This window comes from Lissotriton vulgaris, chromosome 3_1, assembly GCF_964263255.1.
Source record: "Lissotriton vulgaris chromosome 3_1, aLisVul1.2, whole genome shotgun sequence".
Lineage (NCBI taxonomy): Eukaryota > Metazoa > Chordata > Amphibia > Caudata > Salamandridae > Lissotriton > Lissotriton vulgaris.
Window position 1 is genome coordinate 1,811,916,041 of NC_141689.1, and position 26,759 is coordinate 1,811,942,799.

At 46.8% G+C, this 26,759-nt stretch overlaps 1 protein-coding gene across 1 annotated transcript in view; it reads right to left on the minus strand.

Moving 5' to 3' along the window:
- Window positions 1–26,759, minus strand: part of OTUD4 (OTU deubiquitinase 4) — a 577,225-nt gene that overhangs the window by 234,763 nt on the left and 315,703 nt on the right. Inside the window, exons 15-16 of the mRNA XM_086962254.1 lie at window positions 8,886–8,985; window positions 6,120–6,175 (exon numbers count right to left, since the gene is read on the minus strand). Coding sequence (XP_086818380.1) covers window positions 6,120–6,175; window positions 8,886–8,985 — 156 coding nt within the window. The remainder of the gene's footprint in view (window positions 1–6,119; window positions 6,176–8,885; window positions 8,986–26,759) is intronic.

Consider the following 26,759-nt stretch of genomic DNA (forward strand, 5'->3'; position numbering starts at 1 on the left):
TCTTTGTATATCTTCTTCTAGTCTTACTGTTTTTGTCCAGGGGAAATGCTCTTCTAGGAGTAATACTATACACTTTTTAACATCTGCCCCTTCTTTTCCCTCTGGTACATTTAGAATTCTCAAGTTATTCCTTCTTGCCTGATTTTCCAAGAACTCCAGCTTTTCGTGAATACTTTAGCAATTTTCTCTTAGAGCCCTTATTTCTTTTTGATTTGTCTCCACTCTTCTGCTCAGAGCCCATACTTCTGAATCCTGCAGTGACTCGACCCCCCCAATGCATTTAATTTGGTGTCCAGCATTTCGCAAGCCTCTTGGATCTTACTCTGATTTATTTCATGGGGGAAAATGGCAGCCGGCTAGGCAGTCCGGTCGGGAGCTCACCACTTCTCGCCAAAAACATAATATGAAACCCGCTATGCAGGAACGTCCAAAAACGCTGAAATAAAAGCTGAATTAAATGTGAATTAATCTTCAACGATTCAACGTTCTCTGAGGATAAAAGCAACAAGGTCTGAATCATTCAGGACTAACCCTAACAAAAGTTCCTCCGAAGCTTGAACTACGTAATTGCAAATATTACCACTAATATTACCACTTTCTCGATGGGATTACAAGGAGAAAAAAAAACGCAGTAAAAACACAGACTGGAAGAAACATCAGAGAAATGCTACAGAGTCCCGCATGATCGGAGACGGCTTACCTGCCAGCAACCGAGGGGAGAGTACTCTTTGCGGAGAACGCTTAGAGACTCGCTTGTCTCCTACTCGGGCTTGTGGGGTGCTGCACAAGAAGAGCAGAAGAACTGCCTGAGGGCCGCCAGCAGGATTCCCTTCCTCTTCCGGGGGAGTGAGAGCAGCTCAAGCAGAGACACAGTCAGGAGCATTGAACGCACAAAAATCCAAAGCGAGCTCAGCACGCTCGCGGGGCCACGAAGGAAGAGAGAGGACACCACTATCGCTGCTCGAGGGGCAGCTCTGGAGAAAACTCTGCATATTGACAAACAGCAACGAAAAGGCCAGTGCCCTGAAATCACAAACTATTGGCCTGGGCACTTATTGCTGCTGCAATACTTTTAACTGCGCTTATTGTATTTTAAATTACCTGCGCTGCTGGTCATCGCGCCTAGAGCTTCTAGAGCTCGCTTTTATTGGCGCTGTCTTCCTGGTGTCGGCTCCGTAGGCCGGGGAATTTCGACAGGCTTACCTGCACTTTAAAAATTGCTTTTCACCCGTATTTGGCGGGATATAGTTAGTTTACCGGGTCCGTCCGCCATCTTGGGTGGGGGTGAAGTTTGTGAGCACTCCGGGCGCCATCTTGAGAAGGTCAAGGGACGCAGGAGGCGGACTTCCGCTCGGTCCAATACCATAAAGGAATGGTGGACCAAGCGCGCAGCGGGCGCGTCGTAGGCGCGCCGGCGGTGCGCCAGAGGTAAGCCCGTTTGCGCCCGTTCGCGCAACGGGCCGCTTCCTCTGGACTTTTGCAATCTCCCCGCCTAGTTTATTCCCGGTCTGCCCTTCTGGAACTAAGACCGATTCAGGCGTCTCGGACTCAGAAGGCTACTGTTTCTCTCCCGTCTCAATCCCTGTCCTGCGGTCTGCTTAATGTGTGGTCGCTTTGCAAGCACCACACAGAGATCGCCTTCCTGATTGAATCCTCAGGGTTGGATGTGTTGTTTGTAACCGAAACTTGGACTCGGGAGGACTGCCTAGTTGAATTGGGACTTGCTTGCCCCCCAGGATTTAAAATCATTCACACCCCTCGGCCGAAGAACAGAGGTGGTGGAATTGGTATCATCTACAGAGAAAAGCTGGGTCTCTTCCAGCTTAAAATTGGTGAGGTTTCAGGTTTTGAACTGATGGGGTTCTCTATTAAAGATCTGAAGAGAACACTGCTTACAGGTGTGCTTTGCTATCGTCCACCGGGCTCGGCACCCTTCCTATCAGATTTCCTTGACCTAATATATGATTTATCCAACACTCACTCTAAGCTGTTGGTCCTGGGGGACTTCAACTTATGGCAGGGGGGTCCACTGGATGGGGCGTTTACGACACTTAGCCAAGCCTTTGGGGACATTCAGTTGCAGCAATTGTGTGTTCTGCGACTCACAGGGGAGGTCATGTCTTGGACTTGATTTTCGCTGACGCTCAATCAGTAGTGATCAACGATATCTTACGCCAATGCTGGACCGACCATGCACTTGTGGCTTTCTCCCTCTGCATAGGGGAATATTCCTCTGAGGCAGCCGGGGTAGGACTGTCGAAACTGGGCAGACCTTGGTCTCGACTACTCAGTTTATCTCCTTTGCCTTCTTTACTATCAGACAATTTTTGTCTGAGTAATTCAGTGGAGGAAAGCTACTTGACTCTGTGCCGGCCTATTACTGACACGCTAGACAAGGTTGCTCCCCTTCGTAAGTCTCGAGGGAGAGTGAACCGGGCCTCTCCCTGGTACACGGAAGAGCTTCGACAGTTGAAGTTGAGCTGTAAACGTGCTGAGAGAGCTTGGAGGAAGCAGTATTCACCATCAGCAAAGGCCTCGTTCAGGCTCGCACTGCAGGGCTATAAGGCGCAGATTAAGTTGGCTAAGGCGGCTTTTTTGGAATCCACCTTGAATCAGGCACCTAATAAATCTCAAGCCCTGTTTAAAAATTGTCAGGGACAAGTCCCACCCTATGTGTGTGGCTAACACGGTCCCCGCGTCGCAGGCCCTGTGCGACTCCCTGGCGGGTGTTTTTGAAGAGAAGACTGCTAAGATCTTAGAGGGCCTAAAACACCCTCTGCCCGCTGCTCTCGGCTTGGGAGCTCCGGTTAGCCCGCTCAGTCGACCCCGGCCAGTTGGTTTTAGCCCTGGCTAGGGAGCTCCGAACGGGTTATCCAGTCGACCCCAGCCGACCGAATCTGCTCTTCTAATAAGAGCCCTCGACGTGGGAGCTCCGGTTGGCCTGCCCAGTCGACCCCAGACAGGTGCCCCTGGCCCTGGTCTGGGAGCTCCGGACAGTTCACCCAGTCGACCCCAGCCGAGTATCCCAGTTTCTAGCTTGGGAGCTCCGGACATTCTTTCCAGTTGACCCCAACTAAAACTTTTCCCCCGTCCCTCCTTTGAGGAATTTTGCAGTTTGGCTAATACGGTGTCCTCTGGCTCTCCACTTGACCCACTGCCTCCCAAATTTTGGAAGGCTTTTCATGTGGAACTTTTCTAACCTTTATATTCCATCTGCCTCCAGTCTCTGGAGTTGGCATCTGTCCCCGAGTGCTGGAAGCTAGCAGTAGTGTCACCTCTGCTCAAGAAACCAACGCTGGACCCTTCCTGTCTTTCCAACTATAGGCCAATTTCCTTGCTCCCTTTTCCTATTAAGATCATGGAAAAATGGGTGACCCGCTCGCTCTCAGGTTTCCTGGAGAACATCGGTTGGTTCGATGAGGCACAGTTTGGCTTCCGGCACGGGACGGAGTCCGCGCTGGTAACCGTATTGGACAACCTTCGTTCGCGTGTCGACAGTGGTCGGGCAGCCTTTTTAGTGCTGCTCGACATGTCGGCCGCGTTCGATACGGTCTGCCACCGGACCCTTATCAGAAGACTGGAGGAGTGTGGGGTCACAGAGGATGCAAGAAACTGGCTTATATCCTATCTTGGCAGTCGGCGACAGTTGGTCTCGCTCCCTCCATTTCGTTCTGAGCCAAGGAAAGTAGGGCAGGGGGTCCCACAGGGCTCGGCCATCAGCCCAATACTTTTTAATCTGTACCTCCGCCCCTTGGTCCAGCTTATAAAATCTTTTGGTGTCTCAGCTTTTAACTACACCGATGACACCCAGCTGGTCTTTTCCCTGGAGGGTAATAATGCGGTCTCGCTGGAGACATTTCATCGCTGCATGGCAGCCACAGCGGACTGGCTACGGGCCAACTCCTTACAATTTAACAGCGCAAAGACGGAGGTGCTCTATAGTTCCACAGATCGGATCTCGCGGGCACTTCCAGAGAATTTCTGGCCTGCCTCCTTTCCCGAGCCAGTGTCGGCGGCGGAATCTGCTCGCAACTTGGGGGTGCTCTTCGGCCCAAATTTACAGCTTGACTTGCACGTCAATAAAACCACTTCTACGTGCATGATGCTGTTACGCATGCTGCGTAAAGTTCTGCCCCTTCTCCCCGCCCAAGCAAGGCCGGAAGTAGTTCGCGGTACCATACTAAGTCGTTTAGACTATTGCAATGCGTTACTTCTAGAGGCCCCAAAAAATCTGGTGGGGAAGTTACAACGGGTGCAGAATATGGCCGCCAAGTTGGCTCTCTCACGCCCTAGGTCTAGCTCCTCTACCCTAGCTTTGAGAGAGCTACACTGGCTCCCGGTACATCTGAGAGTGCTGTACAAAGCCGCGTGTTTGGTGTTTAAGGCAGTACATCAACTGGGCCCGATACCTCTGCAGAATATGTTCTCCTGGTACTCTGCCCCGCGACTCTCCTCTTCGGCGCATCTGCTGGTAGTCCCGAGGTTTCAGAGAGTCAGGATGGGTGGCCGCTCATTTAGTGTTGCAGCGGCCAAACTTTGGAACTCCCTTCCACTCTCTCTGAGAAGCCACAGGGACTACCTTCCGTTCAGGAAAGCGTTAAAAACGCATTTGTTTCCTAAAATTGTTGAGTAAGCGAATAGTGCAACCGCTCAAGTTCAAAGCGCCAGGATGCCCTCTGGGTGACAGGACTGCGCTCTATAAGTACACTAACTAACTAACAAATACAGAAGGCAGAGGCAGTGTACAAAGCAGAGCTTCGGAGCACACAGATTAGGACCCCCTGGTATCAGGGGCAGCATCAGGAGCGTTTTCAGTACTTTCCTCACCCTCAACTTTCGATCCTAGTGTTACAGCGCCCAGAGAGGTGAAAAGGGACTCAGAGTAGAAAAAAGGAAGCAACCAAAGAAACATATCGGATGAAAAGGGTAAGCGGGTTTGAGGGTGACAAGGAGGGTGAGGGAGCAAAAGAGGGAGGAAAAGACTTAAGGGGAGCAGCCACCTGGGGAGTACGGTGCGAACATTAAACTAAGAAGTGGCCACCAGTGCAGCAACATCAGGGAAGGAGTGGGGGGAACTCTCAGGTTCATCACAGCAGGCAAATACAGAGGCAGGAAGGGGTGGGGGGTTAGGGGGGAGTAAGGAACAAGACGGGAGTCGCTCAAGTTATTGCGTGAGAAATGGGCTGTTTTTCAAACACACTCAGCCAATAGCCCCCAAGCAGACCTTTGCTCCTCGCAGTACGAAAAGGAAAACCAAGAACCAGGCCAAGATAAACATGCGGACTCCAGGGACCAAGAAGAAATCACTGAAGGAGAGAATCGGGGGGGGGGGGGGCCGAAACAAAACATTAGAGTTACCCCTTCCCTCAGATCTTTCTTTAAAATACAGACGCAGGGACAGGTCAAACAAGTAAAACAAATAACACGGGCTGTTCCGCTAGCAAACCACTCCTGTACATTCACAATAAACTGTACCAGTACCGACATAAGAGAAGGAAGAAAAGACACGATGGAAAATCCCTTAAACAACCCCATAGAGCCAACACTCCAACATGCACCGAATAGCACTCTTAAGAGACCATCAACCACTCAACCCACGCAACCCACAACACAGAGCAGTGAAGGCCTAGGAAACGATATTCAGAACACTCTCCCACCAGTCCTCACCCGCACCCAAAACTCAACAGACCAGTTTCTAGAAAAAATGCTGAAGGAAATGAGGGCAAAATTCACGGTCTCAGAAATAAATCAGATAAAGCCTCTAGCATGTGTGGCCATTGATGTGATCTTGTATGATGTGGCCACTTGAACAACACTGATATTAGTAGCTCACAATGATTTTCACTCAGATAAAGCCTCTAGCATGTGTGGCCATTAATGTGATCTTGTATGATGTGGTCACTTGAACAACACTGATATTAGTAGCTCACAATGATTTTCACTGAACATAAGTAGCTAATTACAGAAAAGGTTGGAGATGCCTGTAATGAAGTCAAAGCAATGTTCATTGTTCACTCACATTGGTTCATTTTGTTCCCCCCCCCATCTCCATTTACAATAGAAAAAAAAATCAATGAAAATTGTTAACAGACATTTAAAAAGGAGTAAGATAATCTTACCTCATCAGTACTTATTTGAGGACTTTGAGGTGAGAGGTTCATTTTTGTGTTCAATTCTACAATGCAAAAATGTAAACGAAACAGATAAGCTGAAATAAATACATTTGTTGCCATGATATTTCAGCGTATCTTTATAAGACAACATACATTGTGAGCCCCCCACCCCTCTTTATTACAGGATACTGCATTAGGACGAAAAGATAATTCTGAATCTACACCATCATGTTCACTCATTTTGAGTCATTATGACTGCCAGCATGACTATATTACACTATAACAACTTAGAACCATCTTAGTGTAAGTGGCCAGAGAGCAATGCAATAATACTAAAGCTACTCAGCAAGGTAATGTTAAATACAATATGGTGGTGGAAAAGTACTACTATTTTTACTGTCTTTTCAAAACTAGTTCAACCTCTGCATTCTAATTAAAGTCTCGAGGTTTACTCCAACTAAGATTATCCTTGGTGCGTCTGCGGGGAATCTTCCAAAGGCTTCGAAACGGGACAGTAAGGCCTTCAATTTGTGTCTATGTCACACTGCATGTAAGAAGGCACTACATGTCAGAATGTGGGCTTTTTGGAGTGTTTTAACGTACCCCAGGTGTTTCGAGATTAATTTACATCTCCATAATGCCTCAACATATATGAAACTGTTTTCACATTCACTGCATGCGTTCACTTAATTATTGCCTCTACTTGAATATTGCAGACTAATCTGATTTTGTGTGTATATTGCTAAGTCTATCATACTTTCACACTACCAATTAATTGCAGACTGGAGATACAATGTTCCAATTAAAGTGCCTTCATTTAGTCTCTGGTTTCTGTACTTCAGTCTCAATTGCAGCATACACCAATACTTCCGTTGCTACTGAAGAAAGCATTGTCAATCAATGTGGAGGGTGTCAACATACTTGTGTGCAGCAAACATTGCTACTCATGATTTACACAGCACTTGGTGCAGTGAGAATGGTTCCCCCACCAGCTATATAGTGATACAATGGTGTCTTTCCTCAGCCTTAGAAAGATGGAGCAGAGCGCATAAAGATTGTAAAGCTATGGTTCGAGACAAAATCAATTTGAAATAAACATTACAGAGAAAAAATGACTCCTCTCGCATACTCATTATTCAGAATAATGGTATCTGGAGGTGGGTGCAATTGGAGCGACAGGCATAGGCAACACTAGCTTCAGTTGCTAAAGGGGAGGTGACAATAACCCATCTGTAGGGGAGGGCTGGAGACTAACCCGTCCAGTAGACAGCAACAGTGGAGGAGCCAGAGGCTGATTTGGAGTCCATGTCACACAAGGTACCTGCACCATGGGCTGAAACGACCGCAGACCAGGGGAGTCCAGAAGAGCATCAGCTTGTGGCATTAGAGGAGGCGTAGGCGCCGGCGTCGAGTGGGAGTCGCATGGACGTCAGAGGAGTCAGGAATATCAACCTCCCGAAATAGAGGGGACGTGGCCGCCGGCACAGGCATGGATGGCGTTGGTACGGACGACAACCTTCAAGGGGGACTCTAGCTAGGCGCCGTCCGACGTCGACCCCACTGCAACATGTGGGGAAAAGGGCGTCAAGCCCAGTGCCACCTCCGACGTCGATGCAGGGAGCCGCTGAGGGCTATGCAGAGACTGACGAGGTGGACTAGAAGGACGACTGGGAGGACCCACTGAGCCGTGTCTCGTCGGCATCGAATCAGCTTCGGAATCTGAGTCAATGCACACAAGCGGAGCCAAGGATGCATCTGCCGGCAAAGACCTGACATGAGTGCCTTCCACCTCAATGGGACCCAAAGGCGCACCAGGGAGAGGGGTGACCCAAAATAAGAGTGGAGTGTTTCAGAATAAGCCTCCATTTGAGCTTGTGTTGCTCCGGCACCAGGAAAAGGGGGGGGGGTTCGGAGGAGACGACCACCGGAAGCCCGTCCCCGGCGTGGAGCGAGAAAGAGAAGGCGCCAGCATCACAGGTAGGGGAGGAAGCTCTTTAGGACTTACGTTTGTGTTTACCCTCCAAACGACGTCTGCGGGAACGACCTTAGAAGTGGGCTCGATCCAGAGAGGCGACGAGAAGGACCGGACATTTGTGCGACCAGCAATTTCATTCAACAATCCCGTAAGGACTTGGTTTCATCCACTGACAATCGTCGCACTCTTCGGAGTCGTGGTGCACCCCGAGGCACCACATACAGATGGCATGCGGGTCCGTCATGGACATCTGACGTGCACAGGTCTCACACGCCTTAAAGCCTAAAGGCATTGCACACTGTTCCAGGACGCCAAAGGCGTAGAAAAGACCAGAAAAACTGGTCAAGGAACCGCTAGTTTTCCAGGATCCACGTGAGATCCTGGAAAACTGACGTCAGCGTGCTGGGAGGGGCATTCATGGCTCCGCTGACGGCACGTCCATGGACGATGTCAGGGCGGATCCGTGCGGTACTGCCCCCGGCGAGCAGAGGTGCTGCAGCGGACAATTTTCCAGATCCAGTCTGACGCCTGGGGATATTCTAAGTTAATAAATCTGCAGGTAGACGTCTCTATCAGATAAGTTTCTACAAATAGACTACTTCACTTAAGAAAACTATTTCACTTGAGAAGACTATCTTCAGCAATTTAATTAAAAAGTCAATTCAGTTCTTACACAGACTAGCACACATTGATTCCCCGTACAAAAACCAACTGCAATAGTCAAGAGTATTTCATATATTTAAAATGATCTAAATTACTAAAAAAAGCAGCACTGCAAAGCTTCTCACACACTTTACCTTTGGGTTCTTCTGAATCAACTTTCGATTTAGAGCTTTTCTCGCTGTTGGCATTCTGCGATTTTCTTTGGTTGTCTACGAGGTGTGTGGGGGTCTGGCTCTGTTAGGGAAAATGACAAAATCAGATAATAGATCTCAGTTTGCTGGAACGACTTACTCCATAAGGCTGATAAAGCCTGCTGTTTTTATGGTGATAACCTGTCAGTCCATGAACAACTAGGAATAGTAAGGCGAGCAGGGGGAAAAAACACCCAAAACTACAAGAGTAACGCTCCCTCAAGACTTAAATTTCTTTAAGTAGTGGCTTCTCAGAGCTCAAACAAGGGCTTAATAATGTTCTCCACACAGAATAATTATTTGTTCTTTTCAGATTTTATTTTTTTATTTTTTATCTTTTATATCTTTTAGTGTTCCACATCATATAAAACATTATTTTGGATATATAAATATCTTTTCAATTACAAAAGTGTGACTGGTATCGTCTTTTACATAGTGCTGTACCATAAATACAAATAATTTCGGCACTATTTAAATCACATAGAATGAAATAATATCAAATTAATTCAACACATCCCCACACATACTCACACCTCTCTCAGCTCTACAACCATGTCCCTTGCACTCAATACATTCACACTCTACACACCAGAACAAAACTGCATGCACAGACGGAAGAACCGGGTGATACAATCAACCCTCGATTGCTGTGCTGATAGCTGGGGTGTCACACTCTCTCTCTGATCGACGTACATTTTAATGGTATAGTTACTTGAAAACCATCTTCTTCAGGACCTGTTACTTGTTACTTTATTTAGGGTGGAAGGAGGGGGTGTGTGGGGGGGGGGGGGGGGGATATATTCCTCGTACATAGAATCGTGAATTCGTTAGGAATCTATATGAAAAACGCGACACCACTGTATATATTGTTGTCCCAATTTTATTCCGGCAAGATGTTGTAGAAGTCCTTTCTCAAATAGTCTCCAAGTTTGTTAGTCTTTACCAGGCTTAGTATATCCGGTCACCCGCCACGCATGTTCTGTTTTATTCTTGTGGCTTGCGTTGTGTAGAAAGAAAAAGGATTACTTCTCGGTGTATAATCCTGATGCAAGCTGCGGCTCGATGTCCCGTATCGTTACCGCTCGTCGTGTTGCCTTCTTCCGTCCACTATGGCGGCCACTACTTAAAGACATTTAGGTCTTGAGGGAACGTTAGTCTTGTAGTTTTGGTAGTCCATTAACTACCAGCAGGTCATAAGGTATGAGAAAAGGGCCCATGTCAAACAAAGGTTCTTCCTTGCCAAATCTCTAACTTGGAAGCGATTGGAAAGTGTCTTAATGGTACAGGTTGTTTACAGTACTAGCGTGAGGCAGGCGGTGAGAACCAGGCTTGCGTTCACTGTGGCACCCAGGGTCTGTATTACGTAAAAAGGTGCATGGTGCCATGTACAATAAGTGTACCATGAAGGGAGTGCCTGCCGCAGACAAGGAATGTGCTATATTACAAACAACGTACTGTTCACAGTGCTGTGTGAACTCAGTTCGGCTCTGGGGACAGCTCTGCATTGAAAGATGATCCATTGGTTAGAAACTACTGGTTCACCGATCAATGCTGAGATCCCAGCAGCGGGATTTTGAGTACTGGGAGGGATTCCCCACAGGCAGATGGAGTGTGTAACTGAAACTGCCAGTAGGAAGAATACCATGTCGCTCTCCCAGGGGCATACTTTACACAACATTGTGTTGAGCACAATCAGTTCAACTGCTAACTGTGAGTGCCCAACCACTCACTGTTCAACACAATGTAAACACACAGACAAAGGTGTTCCCACTTTGGATGGGCCCATGCCACCATGTAAATGCGATGTATTGGCCAGCTCAATAATTATTACAGCAGTGGCTACACAAACATCTGTAGCCCCTTCAGTAATATAAAAACGCCCCAGGACTACAAAAAGCTGGCACAAAAACCCACTGCACCTCTAAAATAATGCCCATTATACCCCTACCACAGGGGCACAACATGAACTATATAGCCTTTCATGTAGGACCCTGCAAAATGAACCAAGAAAGAGGGAGGAGCCAAAAAAGAATAGCGAACAAGAGCCAGCAGGTGTAAGGTCACAGTATAGGGGGATTTTGATGACTACGCAATATTATTGCTTCTACATGTATTATAACTCTGACACACTAGCCAGAATTCTCCTTAGCCCAAGATAACATCCAATACTATAAGTAAACTATTATGCTCATATTTATTCCTTGACAACCATATTCCAAGATGCCACAATTACATAAATATCAGACACAGCTCAGATAGTCTTCCCATTTCTGCAACAGACTGTAATAAGCATTACAGTAGTGAAAACACATTTTTATGTGCATTTAAGTATAACTGGGGTGAACAGATACTGATTTGCAGTGGCAAAATCCCTGATCCCAATTAAAAGAAGCAGAATCAACTAACATTTTCTCCCACATATTAGGTTAACTGCAGCAGAAAACTTAGTACAGTAGACTGTGTTGCAATTCTCAAGTAATGTTGGGAAAGGTAGCACAACAGAAGTTAATAATTACCGATAAACTCAGGTGCTTGTTTATATTTAAAAAAACTGTTCTATGTTTGCCATCCTGAAAATGGAATAGTTTCTTACCTGTATGTGTAGTTTTGCAGCTTGAAGATCTTTCTAGATTCACTATGCTGTGCATTATTCCGCGGTCTAGTGGTTGGGTCCGGAATCTTAGTCTTTTCTCTTATTTTTCCGTTGCCCAGGACGGCGTCGACGTCCCAGCTTTTGGTGCCCTTCCTGTGAAATCAGCACTCTTCCTGCGGAAGCTCCGACCTTTGGGATCCATCTTCAGATTTTTTTTTTCTTGTTTGTGTGTTGTGTTCATGAATCCTTTTGCGACGTTTTCAATTTCTTCCTTGAAAGTAAATTAAGTTCAACTTTGTCTCTTTGTGTGTCTAAGTATATTGTCCTTGTATTTCCACCTTCCTCTCCTGCCTCATCTTTCTGGCGGAGGTGGGTGGGTTCGTTACTGAATCCAGAAAGATCTTCAAGCTGCAAAACTACACCGACAGATAAGAAACTATTCGTTTTGGAGCGTGAATCTTTCTGGATTCACTATGCTGTGCATAGACTTTGTGACGGTTTGTTATGTTTGTGGCGGCTGGGTGGAAGATGAGCGTTGGTTGTTGAATATATGTTGAAGCACTTTCGGTCCTACTTGTGCTTCCTTGTTCATTTGTATATCCACGCAGTAGTGCTTAGTGAACGTGTGCACTAAGGCCCATGTTGCCGCCAGGCATATGTCTTGAATGGGTGTGTTAGACAGGAAGGCTATTGTTGCTCCCTTTTTCCTGGTTGAGCGGGCTTGTGCCTCCTCTGTTAGTTCTTGACCTGCCTGCCTGTGGCAGAATTGTATCGTTTGTGCGATCCATCTTGCGATAGTGCCCTTTGTTACTTGTTTACCCAGGAAACTGCTTGCGAAGGACACAAAGAACGGCTTTGTTTTCCTGTGCTCTTTAGTTCTTTCCATGTAATGCATTACTGCCCTTCTAGCATCCAGAGTGTGCGGTGCCCTCTCTGCGCTTGTGGATGGTTTCTGAAAGAAGCTTGGTATTTGTAGTGTCTGGTTCATGTGAAACCTTGACACCACCTTTGGCATAAAGTGTGGGTACGTTCTCATCACCACCCTCTCATTGTGCAGTTGGATTTAAGGTTCTTGTAGCGTTAGTGCCTGCAGTTTGCTTACCCTGCGTAGCGAGGGGATTGCCACTAGAAAGGCTGCCTTCTTTGTGAGCATTTGTAGTGAGGCCTTATGGATGGGTTTGAAAGGTGCCTTCATAAGCTCTGTTAGGACTAAACTAAGGTTTCATGCCGGTGGTGGCATCCTTTTGGGTGGTGCTATCCTTTTAGCCCCTTCCAGGAATATTTTTACTACTTGTGATGTAAAGAAGCTCTTTCCTATCTCTCGTCTTGTGTAGGCTACTATTGCTGCTAGGTGTACTCTCAGCGAGGTGGAACTTAGGTTTGATTTGAGCAGGTGTGTTAAATATTTTAGCACCGTTGATTCCTTTGTCATCTTCTTGTGCAGTTTTTTCTTGATACACCATTGTGTGAATCTTTTCCATTTTGCCACATAGCATCTCCGTGTGGTAGGTCTTCTTGCCTCTAGTAGCACCCGCAGTGTGCTCTCCGGCAGTTTCAGGTGTGCAAACTCTAGGTCTTCAGGAGCCATGCCGCTAGGCAGAAGCTCTCTGGGATGAGTACCTCTCCGTTTTACATGAAGAGTAAGTCCTTTCTTTTCCCGAATTTGTGAGGTGGTCCCTGCGCCATCTCCACTATTTGTGAGAACCATGACCGCCTGGCCCATTGTGGTGCCACCAGAATCAGCGTCATGTTGCTGGTTCTGCATTTGCCGAGTACCCTGTGTATCAGTGGTATGGGGGGGGGGGGATGGGAAGCGTAGGCAAATGTTTTTGACCAGCTTATCCATAGGGCATTCCCATGTGATTGTTCCCCAGGTTGCCTGGATGCGAAGTACATGGCATTTTGCATTCTGGTGTGTTGCAAATAGGTCTATTGTTGGAGTCCCCCACTTCTTGAATAGCCTTTGTGTTTCTTGTGCATTGAGCTCCCACTCATGGGATGTTGATGTCTGTCTGCTGAGCCAGTCTGCCTCCATGTTGTCCTTCCCTGGTAGGTGTATAGCTAGGAGGTCTATTTTGATGGGATGGCCCATCTCCATATGTCTTGCGCTAGGTTGGCTAGCGTGACTGATTGTGTTCCTCCCTGTTTGTTGATGTAGAACATCGTTTTGGTGTTGTTGGTCTGTATCAACTGTCTTTGCCCGTACAGTTTTTTCTGGAAGGCTGTTAGGGCGAGGAAAACCGGTCTTTAGTTCCAGGTAGTTGATGTGCCTGACCGCGGAGTCCACAGGCCCTGCACCTTGAGGTGGTTCATGTGTGCTCCCCATCCCTTCTGGGATGCATCTGTGGTGATGGGTCACTGTTGGGTTTCGTGGTGTTAAAGGCTTCCCCTTTGTTATGTTCTCCTTGTTCCACCACGCTATCTCCTCTTGCACTGCGTGCGTTATAACCACTAGATCTTCGCAACTCCCTGTATCTTGTGACCATGGAATGGTCTCATGTGTAGCCGTATATTGGAGACTAGGTGTATGCAGGACTTCATCATCCCCATGATCTTGCTCGCTGTCCTCACTGTCAGAGCTCACCCCTTCTGGTACTGACGCATCTCCTTCAGCAGGGCAAGTGTTCTCTTGTCGCTGGGGAACACTTTGCTCTGTATGGTGTTGATCTGTGCACCTAAGAAGATCTTCACTTGCTCTGGTTCCATTGAGGATTTTCCCCAGTGTATTGAGAATCCTAGTTCTGTTAGAGTTTTTGTAACCCGCTGTGCATGTTCTTTGCATTGTTTGTAGGAACTTGCTTTTATGAGCCAGTCGTCAAAGTAGGGGAATACACGGATCCCTTCCCTCCTTAGGTGCGCTGCCACGGCTGCAAGGCACTTGGTGAAGACCCTTGGTGCGGACTTTAGTCCGAAGACCAGGGCAGTGAACTGGCAGTGTGCTTTGTCGATGGCAAATATCAGTGGATGTTTGTGCTATCTGTTCATGGGAATGGTGTAGGTAGGAGTCTTAGGTCTACGGTGAACATAAAGTCTCCGTCCCTTATCTGAGGAATTACTTCTTGAAGAGATGTCATCTTGAATGTTTGTGGTCTTATGTATTGGTTTAGGAACCGTAGGTGGTGCGGAGTCACTTTGAGGTGGGTTGCTGGCTCCCTCTTGTTTGCCCTCGTCCATTCGCCTCCCGCGAAAGGACTGTCCCAGAGGCTGGTATTGCCAGATTTGTTTTTGCTGGCCCTGCTGTGCTTGGTTGTCACCCTGGTAGCCCTGCTGGAATGTTTGATGTGACGTTCCCGGCTGGTTTACTCCTCTTCCGTTTGGACTCCACGTCGGTGTGCCTCTCCTCATTCCTCTGAATTGCAATGCCCCCATGGACCTTGCAGTTTCATTTTCCTTTTTGAGTTGGGTGAGTTTCTCATCCACTGGTGCTCTGAAAAGGATTTCTCTATTGAAGGGGGTGTTCAGAATGTTATTCTGTACTTCTGGCTTGAAGCCTGGGATCCTCAGCCAGGCATGCCTTCTCTCTGTGATCCCGATCATCATGAGCCTGCTGGACGGGTCTGCCGCATCCAGGGCTGATTTCAGGCATGAATTAGCTATATTCTTGCCTTCCTCCACCAGGTGTGTTGCCCTCTGTTGGTATTGCTCAGGGAGGTATTTGAGCAGTCATCCCAATGCTGGTACGTATGCCTGTTGAGTAGGGCATTTGTGTTGGCAATGCGCCAGTGTACTGCTGCATTCCTCTCCATTGTCCTTCCAGTGAGGTCTATCCTCTTACTCTTTGTCTGGTGGTGGGTCTGAGTTTGTGGGAATGTTGGCCCTGTTTCTGGCTGTTGCTGGGATGATGGAGTCAGCTGTGATGGATCCCTGGATGTAGGGAGGATCCTTAGAGGAGTGTTTGTATTCCTTCTCTGTCCTAGGTGTGACAGACATGCGGCTTGCTGGTTCTTTGAATTCCTCCCTCCCCTGGTACAGGACACTTGGTAGCATGGGGAGGAATTGACTCCTGGTTTGAGTGGGGAGTAGGGTCTCTAGGAGGAAACAGGCTTTTCGTTTTTCTTCCTCCAGTTAGACTCCATAAGCTGTTGCAGTGTTCCTGATGACCATGTTGTAGATCCCAATGTCATCTGGCGGCGAAGGCCTCGAAGGATACGTCTCCGCGGCCTCTTCCGAGCTTTCGGCGTTGAGGCCCTGCCAATCCAGGTCATGCGCCACCGAGGATGCCGAGCCCAAACTTGTGTGCTGGTCTTCCTCTCCTTCCTTGTCATAGTATAGGCCCTCTTCCTCTTGGTGTTCTTGGGGCTCTGGAGTTTTCGGCGTCTAACTCCTCTACTTCGACGATCGTCGTCTGCTTCGACGGGATGGTGAACCTCTTCATCCGCTCGTCTAATTCTCTTTTCCTTTGCAGGATGTTATCCATTTCGGCCTCGAGCCTTCTCTTTTTCCTTTCTATCTCTGCGGCCTGGTCGGCGTTGAGTGTTTCGGACGATCTCTTCGATGTAGACGTCATAGTCGCCTTCGGGTCCTTTTCTTTCGGCGTCGAGCGTGCCTTTTCGGGACGTGCTTCGACGACCTAGGTTTTTCTTGTATTTTTGCCGTCTGGGAGTCCTTTTCGAAGGATCCGCTGGGCTGTTTGTCCTTAAATGCAGCTGCGGGCGTCGAAATGTTCGGCACGAGTGCTCCCTTCGTGAACTTAGACACTGTTTTTCTAGAGTGACTCAGGCTTACGGGAGTCTGTCGGGGCTTTAGGGGTCGACGTCTCTCTTACCTCTTTTGAGGTTTTCTTATCGGTCTCTACGACCGTGAAGTCATCTGCTTCTTTGGCGAGGTTGTCCTCTTCCTCGCTGGAGAAGCCCAAGTCTCGAAGCGACGGAGGTTGACCTTGGCCTTGCATGCTGTAGTTGGCTCTCCTCTGCCTCTCTCTCTCCCAGAGGGCCTTCGAGGTGAAGACAGAGCAGGCGTTGCAATCCTTGCTCTCATGGTCGACCGGCAGGCAGAGGTTGCAAACCCGGTGCTGGTCCTTCTGTGCATATTTTTGTTGACAATTACAGCAGAATTTGAACGGGGTCTTGTCCATTCCTGCGCTCAGGGGGCCCCCTGTGTGCATAGTCTCCGTTGGACGTCAAAGTCTTCGATGTTCTCCTCCTTCATCGTCCCGGCTCAGTGGTCGTGTTTCTGGATGTATTTTCCAAACTTTTTTCGGTAGATTTCAGCCTTTTCCTTCTTTTCTCCAAAAACTCTGGTACCTCTTGGTGACGATCTAGACCCAACGGCGAAAAAAAGAATCTTAAGATGGCGCCCAAAGGTGGGAGCTTCAGCAGGAAGCGTGCCAATGTCACAGGAAGGACACCAAAAAGGTGGGACGTAGACGCCCACCTGGGCTACAAAAAAAAAAAGGGAGAAAAGTCTACGATTCGGGACCCAACCACTACACCGCAGAATAATGCACAGCATAGTGAATCCAGAAAGATACACGCTGAAAAATTAACCCTCCGATGCTCTTTCATGTAGATACTCGAATACTCTATAAAACTGCAGATTCCTCACCTTTAGTATAATCTTAGGTGCCTGACTGGATTGGGATTTTCAGAGCAATTTCTCCAGTGCCATGTAAATGGTGCAGCTGGACTTCACAATGGCCTGGCACAAGCCCAGAGGGAATGGCGGGGAGCAACAAAGAAATCCACACCCTTATGTGCTAATATCAGTTATGCTTTTGTACACACCCACACCCTCCGACGAGGAAACATTACAAGTTGGAGAAGGCAGTGCCTCAAAACCATCTTGTGTTCTTTTTAACAGGTATGGAGTTTACTGGACAGAACTGGGAGGAAGGATGGTGGAGAGGAATCCACCAAAAGGAATATGCTACTTACCAGTATGCATCTGTTCTTGGCATAGAGGGCTGCAGAGTGGTACATTATGAATAGATTGCCATCTGGTGTTGGGCTTGGATGATTGCACTTGTTTTTCTCTTGGAGAAGTCTTTTGTCGTCACGAGACTGGTGACTCCTCCTTTGGGTGCTAGTGCGCATGGGCATCGGCTCCATCCTTAGATTGTTTTGCCATAGTAGGGTTAGATGAAGTAGTATGATAGAATACAGATAGAAATGCCCATGTAAGTGTATCTAAATAAGATAGTGTTGGAACAGACACAGGTTTCCGTGGAGGCTGGGAGGGCATATACCACTCTGCAGCCCTCTATGCCAAGAACAGATGCATACTGGTAAGTAGCATATTCCGTTCGAGGCATATGGGCTGCAGATGGTACATTATGAATAGACTATACAGCAGTTATCTCCCTAGCGGTGGTCACCAGTGTCTGTTGCAACAGTCTGAAATAAAGTCTTTAGTACAGCTTGTCACACTCTAGCCTGTTGTGTTGCCTGCACATCTACACAGTAGTGTTTTGTGAAGGTATGCGGTGTAACCCAGGTAGCTGCTTTGCATATGTCATCTAGGGGAATGTTTCCTAAGAATGCCATAGATGCTCCTTGTTTACGTGTAGAGTGAGCTCCAGGAGGAACAGTTAATGTCCTCTTTGCTTTTAAGTAGCATATTTGTATACATTTTACAATCCACCTAGTAATGCCTGCTTTAGAGATAGGATTGCCCTTATGTGTAGGAGAAAATGCTACAAATAGTTGTTTTGTCTTTCTGAAAGTTTGTGTTCTTTCTATGTAGTACAATATCGCCCTTCTGACATCTAATGTATGTAGGGCCCTTTCTCCTACCGTCTGTGGTTTTGGAAAAAAGACTGGTGGTTCCACTGGCTGATTGATGTGGAATGCTGAAATTACTTTAGGCAAGAATTTTGGGTTTGTTCTAAGAACTACTTTATTTTGGTGTAACTGCAGAAATGGTTCTTGTATTGTAAATGCTTGCAATTCACTTACTCTTCTGAGTGAAGTAATAGCTGTAAGAAAGGCCACCTTCCATGTGAGGAATTGTATTTCACACCTATGCATAGGTTCGAAAGGTGGTCCCATTAGTCTGGTAAGTACTATGTTGAGATTCCAGAATGGGGAAGGCGGTAGTCTTGGTGGAATGACTCTTTTGAGACCTTCCATGAAAGCTTTTATTGCTGGTACTTTAAACAGGGAAAGATGTTGTCTGTTTTGTAGGTACGCCGCTATAGCTGCAAGATGTACTCTAATAGAGGTGTAGGCAAGGTTACATTGCTGCAAGTGTAGTAAATAGCAAATAATCTGTTTAGTGGATGCGTCGAGAGGGTTGATGTTACTGTTACAGTATACAGCAAACCTTTTCCACTTTTCTGCATAGCATGCTCTGGTGGTAGGACGTCTTGCTTGCTTAATGATTTCCATACAGTTTGGTGGTAAATCTTAGTATCCAAATTCTATGACCTCTGGAGCCAGATCGCTAGGTTCTCTGTTTGGGATCTGGGTGCATTATTTCTCCATGGTTCTGTGTAAGGTGCATTGGTAATAATCTCAGCTTTTGATGTGGCACCTGTGAGAGTTGCAGTAGCGTGGTGAACCATGGCTGTCTTGCCCACGTGGGTGCTACTAGTATCATTGTCATTGAATGTTGTTGCAGTTTCCGAACCACTAATGGAATTAGTGGGAGAGGGGGAAAAGCGTAAGCAAATCTGTTGGACCAATTTATCCATAGCGCATTGCCCTGGGACAGGTGGTGTGGGTACCTGGATGCGAAGTTTTGGCATTTTGCATTCTGATGAGTGGCAAAAAGATCCATCTCTGGTTGTCCCCATCTTTGGAAGAATGGCTGTAGTATTTGGCTGTGCAGTTCCCATTCGTGTATTTGTTCTGACTCTCTGCTTAGGATGTCTGCTATCTGATTTTGAACTCCTGGTAGGTGTTCGTCTAACAGATCGATCTTTTGAGGAATGGCCCATCTCCAAATGTCCTGTGCTAGTCTGGATAGTTGGAGAGAGTGTGTCCCCCCCTGTTTTTGAATATAATACATTGCAGTCATGTTGTCTGTTCTGATCAGGACTGCTTTGTTGAGGATTTGCATTTGGAAAGCTTTTAATGCTAGAAACACTGTTAGTAGTTCCAGGTAATTGATGTGCAGTCTTTTTTGCTGTACACTCCATTTTCCCTGCACTGTATATTTCTCCATATGCGCTCCCCATCCGGTAAGCGATGCATCCGCTGTTAGTATCACTTGTGGAATCGGTTCTAGGAACGACAGTCCCTTGGAAATGTTTGTTGTGTTCCACCACTTCAGAGAGCGATGTGTGCGGTCGTCTACCAACACCAGATCTGTAATCTGACCTTGAGCCGGATTCCACTGTGTCGCTGGACACTCTTGCAGTGGACGCATTTGTAGTCTGTCATATGGTATAAGCAGTATGCAGGAGGACATCATCCCTAACAGCTGCATGAACACTCGAGCTGTTAGTGAGTGTTGTGGTTGAAATGTTTGGATCAACTTGATCATTGTTTGGATCCCGATTGGATTGGGGTATACATTGGCTTTTTCAACGTCTATAGTAGCCCCTAGGTATTGTTGAATCTTGTTTGGTTGTAGGTGGGATTTTGTGTAGTTCACCGTAAACCCTAGCTGGTGCAGCAATTGAATGGTCTTATGTGTGTTTTGAAGACATTCTTCCTGTGACTTGGCTTTTATTAGCCAATCGTCCAAGTAAGGGAAGACATGTTTTTCTTGTCTTTTTAGGTGTGCTGCAACTACTGCTAGGCATTTTGTGAACACCCTTGGTGCTGTTGTGACCCCAAATGGAAGGACTTTGAACTGATCATGTTGTCCTTCTACTACAAACCTGAGGTATTTTCTGTGGGCTTTGTGAATTGGGATGTGAAAGTAAGCGTCTTTTAGATCCAGTGTAGAAAGAAAGTCCCCTTTCTTCAGTAAAGGAAGTACTTGTTGAAGTGTGACCATGTGGAAATGTTCCGAGTTTATGTATGCATTGAGAGGTCTGAGGTCTAAGATTGGTCTTAGAGACACGTCTTTTTGGGGGATTAGGAAGTATAGAGAGTATACTCCTGTCCCTTGCTGATGTTTTGGAACCTTCTCTATGGCATGCTTTTGTAGCAGTAATAGTACTTCTTGTTTTAACAATGTCAGATGGTCTTGACTCATTGGAACGCTGTCTGGGGGGGATGTTTGGTGGGGTAGCTGTGAGTTCCAGGCAATAACCATGTTGGATAATCTGTCTCACCCACCTGTCTGATGTGATGTTTTCCCAGACAGGTAGGAACTGTGATAAACATCCCCCGACCGGTGTTATATGGTCTGGGGGGAGTTTTATTAAGTCACTGTTTTGGGGAGTTGCGGTTGTTATTATTTCCGCGACCTCTACCCTTGTTGTTGTTACCTCTGTAACTGCCTCTTTAGTTACCTCTGGGTGATGTTGGTGTAAAAGAGGTAGATTGCTGGCTTGTGCCTGTATTTTTTGACCCCACTCTATAGGTGGACCTACGAAATGAACCCCTTTGAGTTGGCTGTTGTAATGCTCCCATTAATTTAGCCGTTTGTGTCTTTTTTCATCTTTTCTAAAGTCTCATCTGTACCTGAGCCGAAAAGTGTTTTTTAATCAAAAGGTTGGTTCAATAAAGAGGTTTGTACTTCTTGTTTGAACCCTGAGACCCTAAGCCATGCAGGACTTCTTAACATGATACTGGTGTTGATGGATCTTGCTGTAGTGTCTGGCGCGTCTAAGGCGCACTTAATGGAAGTGTTGGTTATTATCTTCCCTTCCTGTATAAGCTGGTCTGCCCTTTTTTGATGTTCCTTAGGGAGACGTGTGGTGAGTTTTTCTAACTCATCATAATGCGCTCTATCATAGCGTGCAAGTAGCGCTTGTGTATTAGCTATGCGCCAGCTGTTTGCTGCTTGAGATGCTACCCTTTTGCCTGATGCATCTATTAGCTTGGACTCCTTATCAGGAGGAGGAGCTTCTCCTGTAGATAATGAATTTGCTCTTTTACGAGCGTTTGTAACTACAAGCGAGTCCAGAGGTACCTGTCCTTTGATAAATATTGGGTCCTTTGGGGCTGCCTTATATTTTTTTATCAATTATTGGGTTTAATACCCTAGCCCTCACAGGGTCTTTGAATATGTCTGCTGTGTGATTGAGAAGACCCTTTAGCATAGGTAGTGTGCCTGATGTTCTTTGTGCAGCAGGTAGCGTTTCTAAAAGGAAATCCTCTATTTGAGGTTCTGTATGTAAATCTACCTTATGGTATTTTGCTGCCCTTTTAATCAACTGCACAAAACCTGTATTATCATCAGGTGGTGAAGGTTTTGAGGGGTATAATTCTGGGTCGTTATCTGACCCTGCATCATAATTTTCCCATGGGTCTTCCTCATCTGGGATAGTGTTGTCATCCCCCTGAAGTTCTCCCTCCCCTGTATCACCTTCTACATCTGTTTGAGGTGTAGATGGTCTTGGTGTAGAAGGTGGAGGAATAGCTGGCCTAGTGTGAGGAATAGGAGAAGAGGGTGTGTCTCTAGGCCGAGGAGAAAGAGGAGGAGTTGTATTTGTCCCCATTGTTCTCCTTTTAGGAGGAAGAGCTTTGTCCTCTAGCTGTTCATTATTCCTCTTTTTCGGTGATTTTGTCACCACTTTGCCAGTTTGTGGATCGATAAAGTCTTTTGTTTTGGATCTGTCTGCTGCTCCTATGTCGGTACCGAAGTTTTTGGTTTCGAAAGGTGCCTTTGCTTCCGACCGTCAATGTTCTGTGTTTTCGGCACCGAGAATTTGCTCGATTCTGATTTTTTAAGGGTCGAGTAAGTCTTCGACGTCGAAGCATGTTTCGGTTTCGACATGGAATGTTTCGATGCCGAGCTTTCCTTTGTATGGAGCTTCGGTGTCGATGTCGACCGTTTCTCGGATCCGACATGGTGGGCGGCCGAGAGTTTCGGTTTCTGTTTCGGTTTCGTTGCCGGGCCCGAAGGTGGGGTGTCGGAAACTTTCTTCGGTAGTCTGACCGGGCTCGAAGGCGGGGTCGGTATCACACGGGGTCGGTTTTTTGGTAAGGGTACGTCGTCACTCACGGTTTGTTGAACGTCGATTTCTTTGACATCAGACTCGTCCACTTCCGACCCCGACTCGTTTTCATGTTCCTCTTCTTCTTCGAGGTGCTGGTCCTCGAACAGCTCCGGGATTGCCTCCGACTGCATTCTCGAAACCTCGTGTTTTCGGGCTCGACGGTTTCTAATCGTCGACTTGGAGGAGAATGCTGCGCAGGCTCCGCAGTCCCTGGATTCGTGTTCAGGTGATAGGCAAAGATTGCACACCTCGTGTAGGTCCTTGTGTGGGAACTTAGCACCACACGTTGGACATCTCTTAAATGGAGTCCTTTCCGGGCTGGACTACGTGGAGAAAGGCCTCCCGATCTCGTCGACGTAGAAGAAAATGTTTATTGTTGGAGTCGAAACACTTCGGAATGGAAATGAAATCGCGTTCGATAACAATACCGTCAAATTGGAAAGGGAATACGCGCCCAAATATCACTTTTTCTCGAAGTCGATCCGGAGCGCCTCGATCCTCATCCGAACCCGATGGCAGGAAAAAACAATCTAAGGATGGAGCCGATGCCCATGCGCACTAGCACCCAAAGGAGGAGTCACCAGTCTTGTGACGACAAAAGACTTCTCCAAGAGAAAAACAAGTGCAATCATCCGAGCCCAACACCAGATGGTGATCTATTCATAATGTACCATCTGCAGCCCATATGCCTCGAACAGTCAGTTACTAAAGGTAAGTAACTTGCACTTCTTTTGGATACTTCTAGCTGCAGATTCCTCACCTTGATTCCGGTCTAGGAAAGACATGGCTTGGCAGTTCGGGCTGGACTGTTCCCATGAGGCACAGGGTCAAGGCTGATTTGCATATGGCCATGTCTGAACTGGGGTGGTGTGGAGTGCAAAAATACAATGGATTTAGGCCCAGATCTATGTACTGGGGCGAATGTATGACATTGTTCTGCATTCTGTCCATCAACTGTTTTTGCATTTGTCACCCCAGTGGGATGGGTATGCTCAGATGTGAGTCCCATGCTCTCCACACCACTGGAGTCAAGCTATCCTGGCTGAAGACGGCTGATAGCCAGAAACCGGTCCTAGGATGCTTGATTCCGGTCCAGGAAAGACATGGCTTGGCAGTTCGGGCTGGACTGTTCCCATGAGGCACAGGGTCAAGGCTGATTGGCATATGGCCATGTCTGAACTGGGGTGGTGTGGAGTGCAAAAAAACGATGGATTTAGGCCCAGATCTCTGTACTGGGGTGAATGTATGACATTGTTCTGCATTCTGTCCATCAATTGTTGTTTTTGCAGAGGAAGTCTGTTTGCACATGCGACCGGCTTGGAGACTGGTATGTCTCCTAATTGCACATGTTGTCTTACAGACAACTTCAGAGTGGATTGTCAAGGTCGCTTTCAAGTACATATTTGGCAGCGTCTTGTCGGTCCTGAATTGTTTGGGCAAAGTTAGACATGAATTCCACAGGGACAGCAATTAACAGCTCACTGGCCAGGTCTCAAAGGGTGTGCTTCTAATGGCTCAACAGGTAGACCATGTTCAGAGTCAGCAGGGCTAAACCAACAGTTAAAACACTTGTCAAATGTCAATGTGCTTAACCCTTATCTGTCAGAGCAGAAGGGATGGCATTCAGATTGAATATGCTTGTGGATGCCTGCATCAGCAGGCTTTAAGAGGTATGATGTTCCGGGAAAAAAGCTGGTTCACCATCTAGGTCATCTAACCACAGGGTGACTGGCTCAGGAGCTAAGCATTCCTTCATCCAAGCGGCTATCAAAGTACCTGCTAAATCCTCAATAAAATACAGCAGGGTGGACCTGGGCCGCAAAATTTCTGTCCACAAATTAGCCTTTGTTTCTATTCTGGGCAACTGTAAATAAACTGCTAATGCCCTGAAGGCAACCATCGCAAAGGAGGCACTTTCATGTGTGGGCAGGTCTGGTGTAGATTCAAACTCCATATTAAGTGAAGTGCCCAACCTGCCGGCAGCATCATCATCATCATCAACATCATGTGGTGTGTTCTGAAGCCCTTAAACTGTGTCTGAATTGGAGCTCGCTTGTGGTGTTGTTGACTTCAGTCAACGATCAACCTTCACCAGCATCTGGCATGGGCCCTGCAGTGCAGGGTGATGTCCCGACGCTACTAGGATTAAAGTGGCACCTGGGGCCGCAAGATAACAATGGCTCGTGGCCAGAAAGTTGGGGATGCAGGGGTACCGACCAGCGGAAGTGCTATTGGTGGCCCCTGCAACTCAATGGTATCCCAAGGTGCCTCCGAGAAGGCAAGTATTGCCTTGAGGTTCTGCAGCATGGCCTCCATATACACCTCCATCCACAGCAGGGTTGATGTCCCGTGTTATGCGGGGCACTCTGGAGTCACCCCTTGGGATGGGCTTGAAGTCGGAAGACATTTGCAGAGTTTGACTCATGGAGTGTCAACTGTAGGTCTTCTCAACCAGTGTGACCTCTTCCTGTTTTTCACCACAGTGTTTCCTTCCCCACTCACCTTCAGCTGCATCAGGTTGCATTTGTTACACAATTTCAACTAGTGACTGCAACAGAGGCATCACAGGCAAACACTTTTCTGATCTGTGATCAACATCTGCATTCTGCAGTTGCAGTATGCTTTAAAAACGGTCACCTTGGGGTGAGCAATGGGGCATTTTCCATGGCACACTATCTTTATGTCTTTTGGTAGAAATAAAGTTAAGAACAGAGCTCCGGTCCCACGTTGCAGAAAGAAATTCTTGATGCCAGTATGCATGGACACACTCTACACCTTCACTTTGAAGTTGGCATGAGGCAGTCCCAGGGTCAGACTGTGCCCCCTACCGGATAACATGAGCAATTGCTTTCAAAATCTTAAACCCTTCTCACTTGAGATCATTCTTAAGGTGATGAATCTGCTTTCAGAAGTATTCATCAGGCTTTAGTGCGTCTTCAGGGTGGGAATGATCTGCCTAATAGGATGGCACAAGGGCAGTTAGTTTGTGGTTGGACTGTTCTCTCTTGAGAGTTCTTTCCACAGCAAGTTGCTGTGTAGGCGATAGCTCTTTGAGGAACTGTGTTTGAGTGGTCTGGCCTTGCTCCTAGTCTAGTCGCATACTCCTACTGGTAAGTCTAGAAATCTTCAGGGTCAAGCCTGTGGACTTTTTCTTAAGTCCATTACTTTCTGTGGTTATCCTACCTGCAATAACCACTTCAATATTCTCTAATACTTTAAGGACAAGATAGTTTTCCTTGCTCCTTGCACTGAAAAAGAAAAAAAAAAAAAAAAAAAAAAAAAAAAAAAGCTTCATGCTGCTCTTCCCAATCCAGTACAGTTTCCTCCCGCTTTACTTTTCTTATTGCTTTCCAAATCCATTGTGGCGATGCAGGCTTTAGCAGGTCACTCTGTTCCTTTTTTACAGCTACTTCCAAATTATTTCTCCCTATTAAAGGATCTGAAACCATGCGTCACCAATCGTCAGGAAACTATAGCAGCGGCTTTCTTCATCCTTGTTACATTGCTCGTGGTCTTCTGTTTTTCCAGCCCGTAGGACATCGGTACACTTAAGGGAATTCCTTCAGCTATATCTCCTAGAACTCTGTGACAACTGGTTCCAGTTCTCTTCTATTACGGTCTGGGGTTTGAGAGTGCCAGGTTTCGCTATGATCCTCCAATTGGATTTCTCCGGCCTTCCTAGAGGGTTTTTTCTATGTTGGCTGGCTTTTTCCTTCACCTAATGACCCTTTAGTGGATACCTTTAGTTTGCACGCAATATTCAGAAGTATTACGCAATACAGTGACGTAGGAAGCTAGCTCTGTATATACATCAAAACGAGGTATAGTGTGCAGAATGAAGTGGGTCTCCAAAAGGTATAGAAGAGTATAAAGTAGATAATACCTTACTCTCAATTTAGTGGTAGCTGGATTGAGAAATTAGGCTTATCAGGGGTTAGTGCGAGTGCATTTGTTGTACATACTCGTTCAAGGCAGGAACACACACTTAATGACTAACTCCATGGAAATGTTTGCAAAAGTATTTCTTTAGTTACTTTTATTTTAGGAACCAAGTTACAGGCAAGTACATTTTTCAGAAATGTGATACTTTCAATGACAGTTGGCAAATGTTTGTAGAAGCATTCAAAATACTTTACAGATGCATGTACGTTTTGACTAAGGCAAACGTAGATACTTTGCATTATTCTCAGAAATAACAGTGCAATACAGAGAAAATCAATTCAAGCCT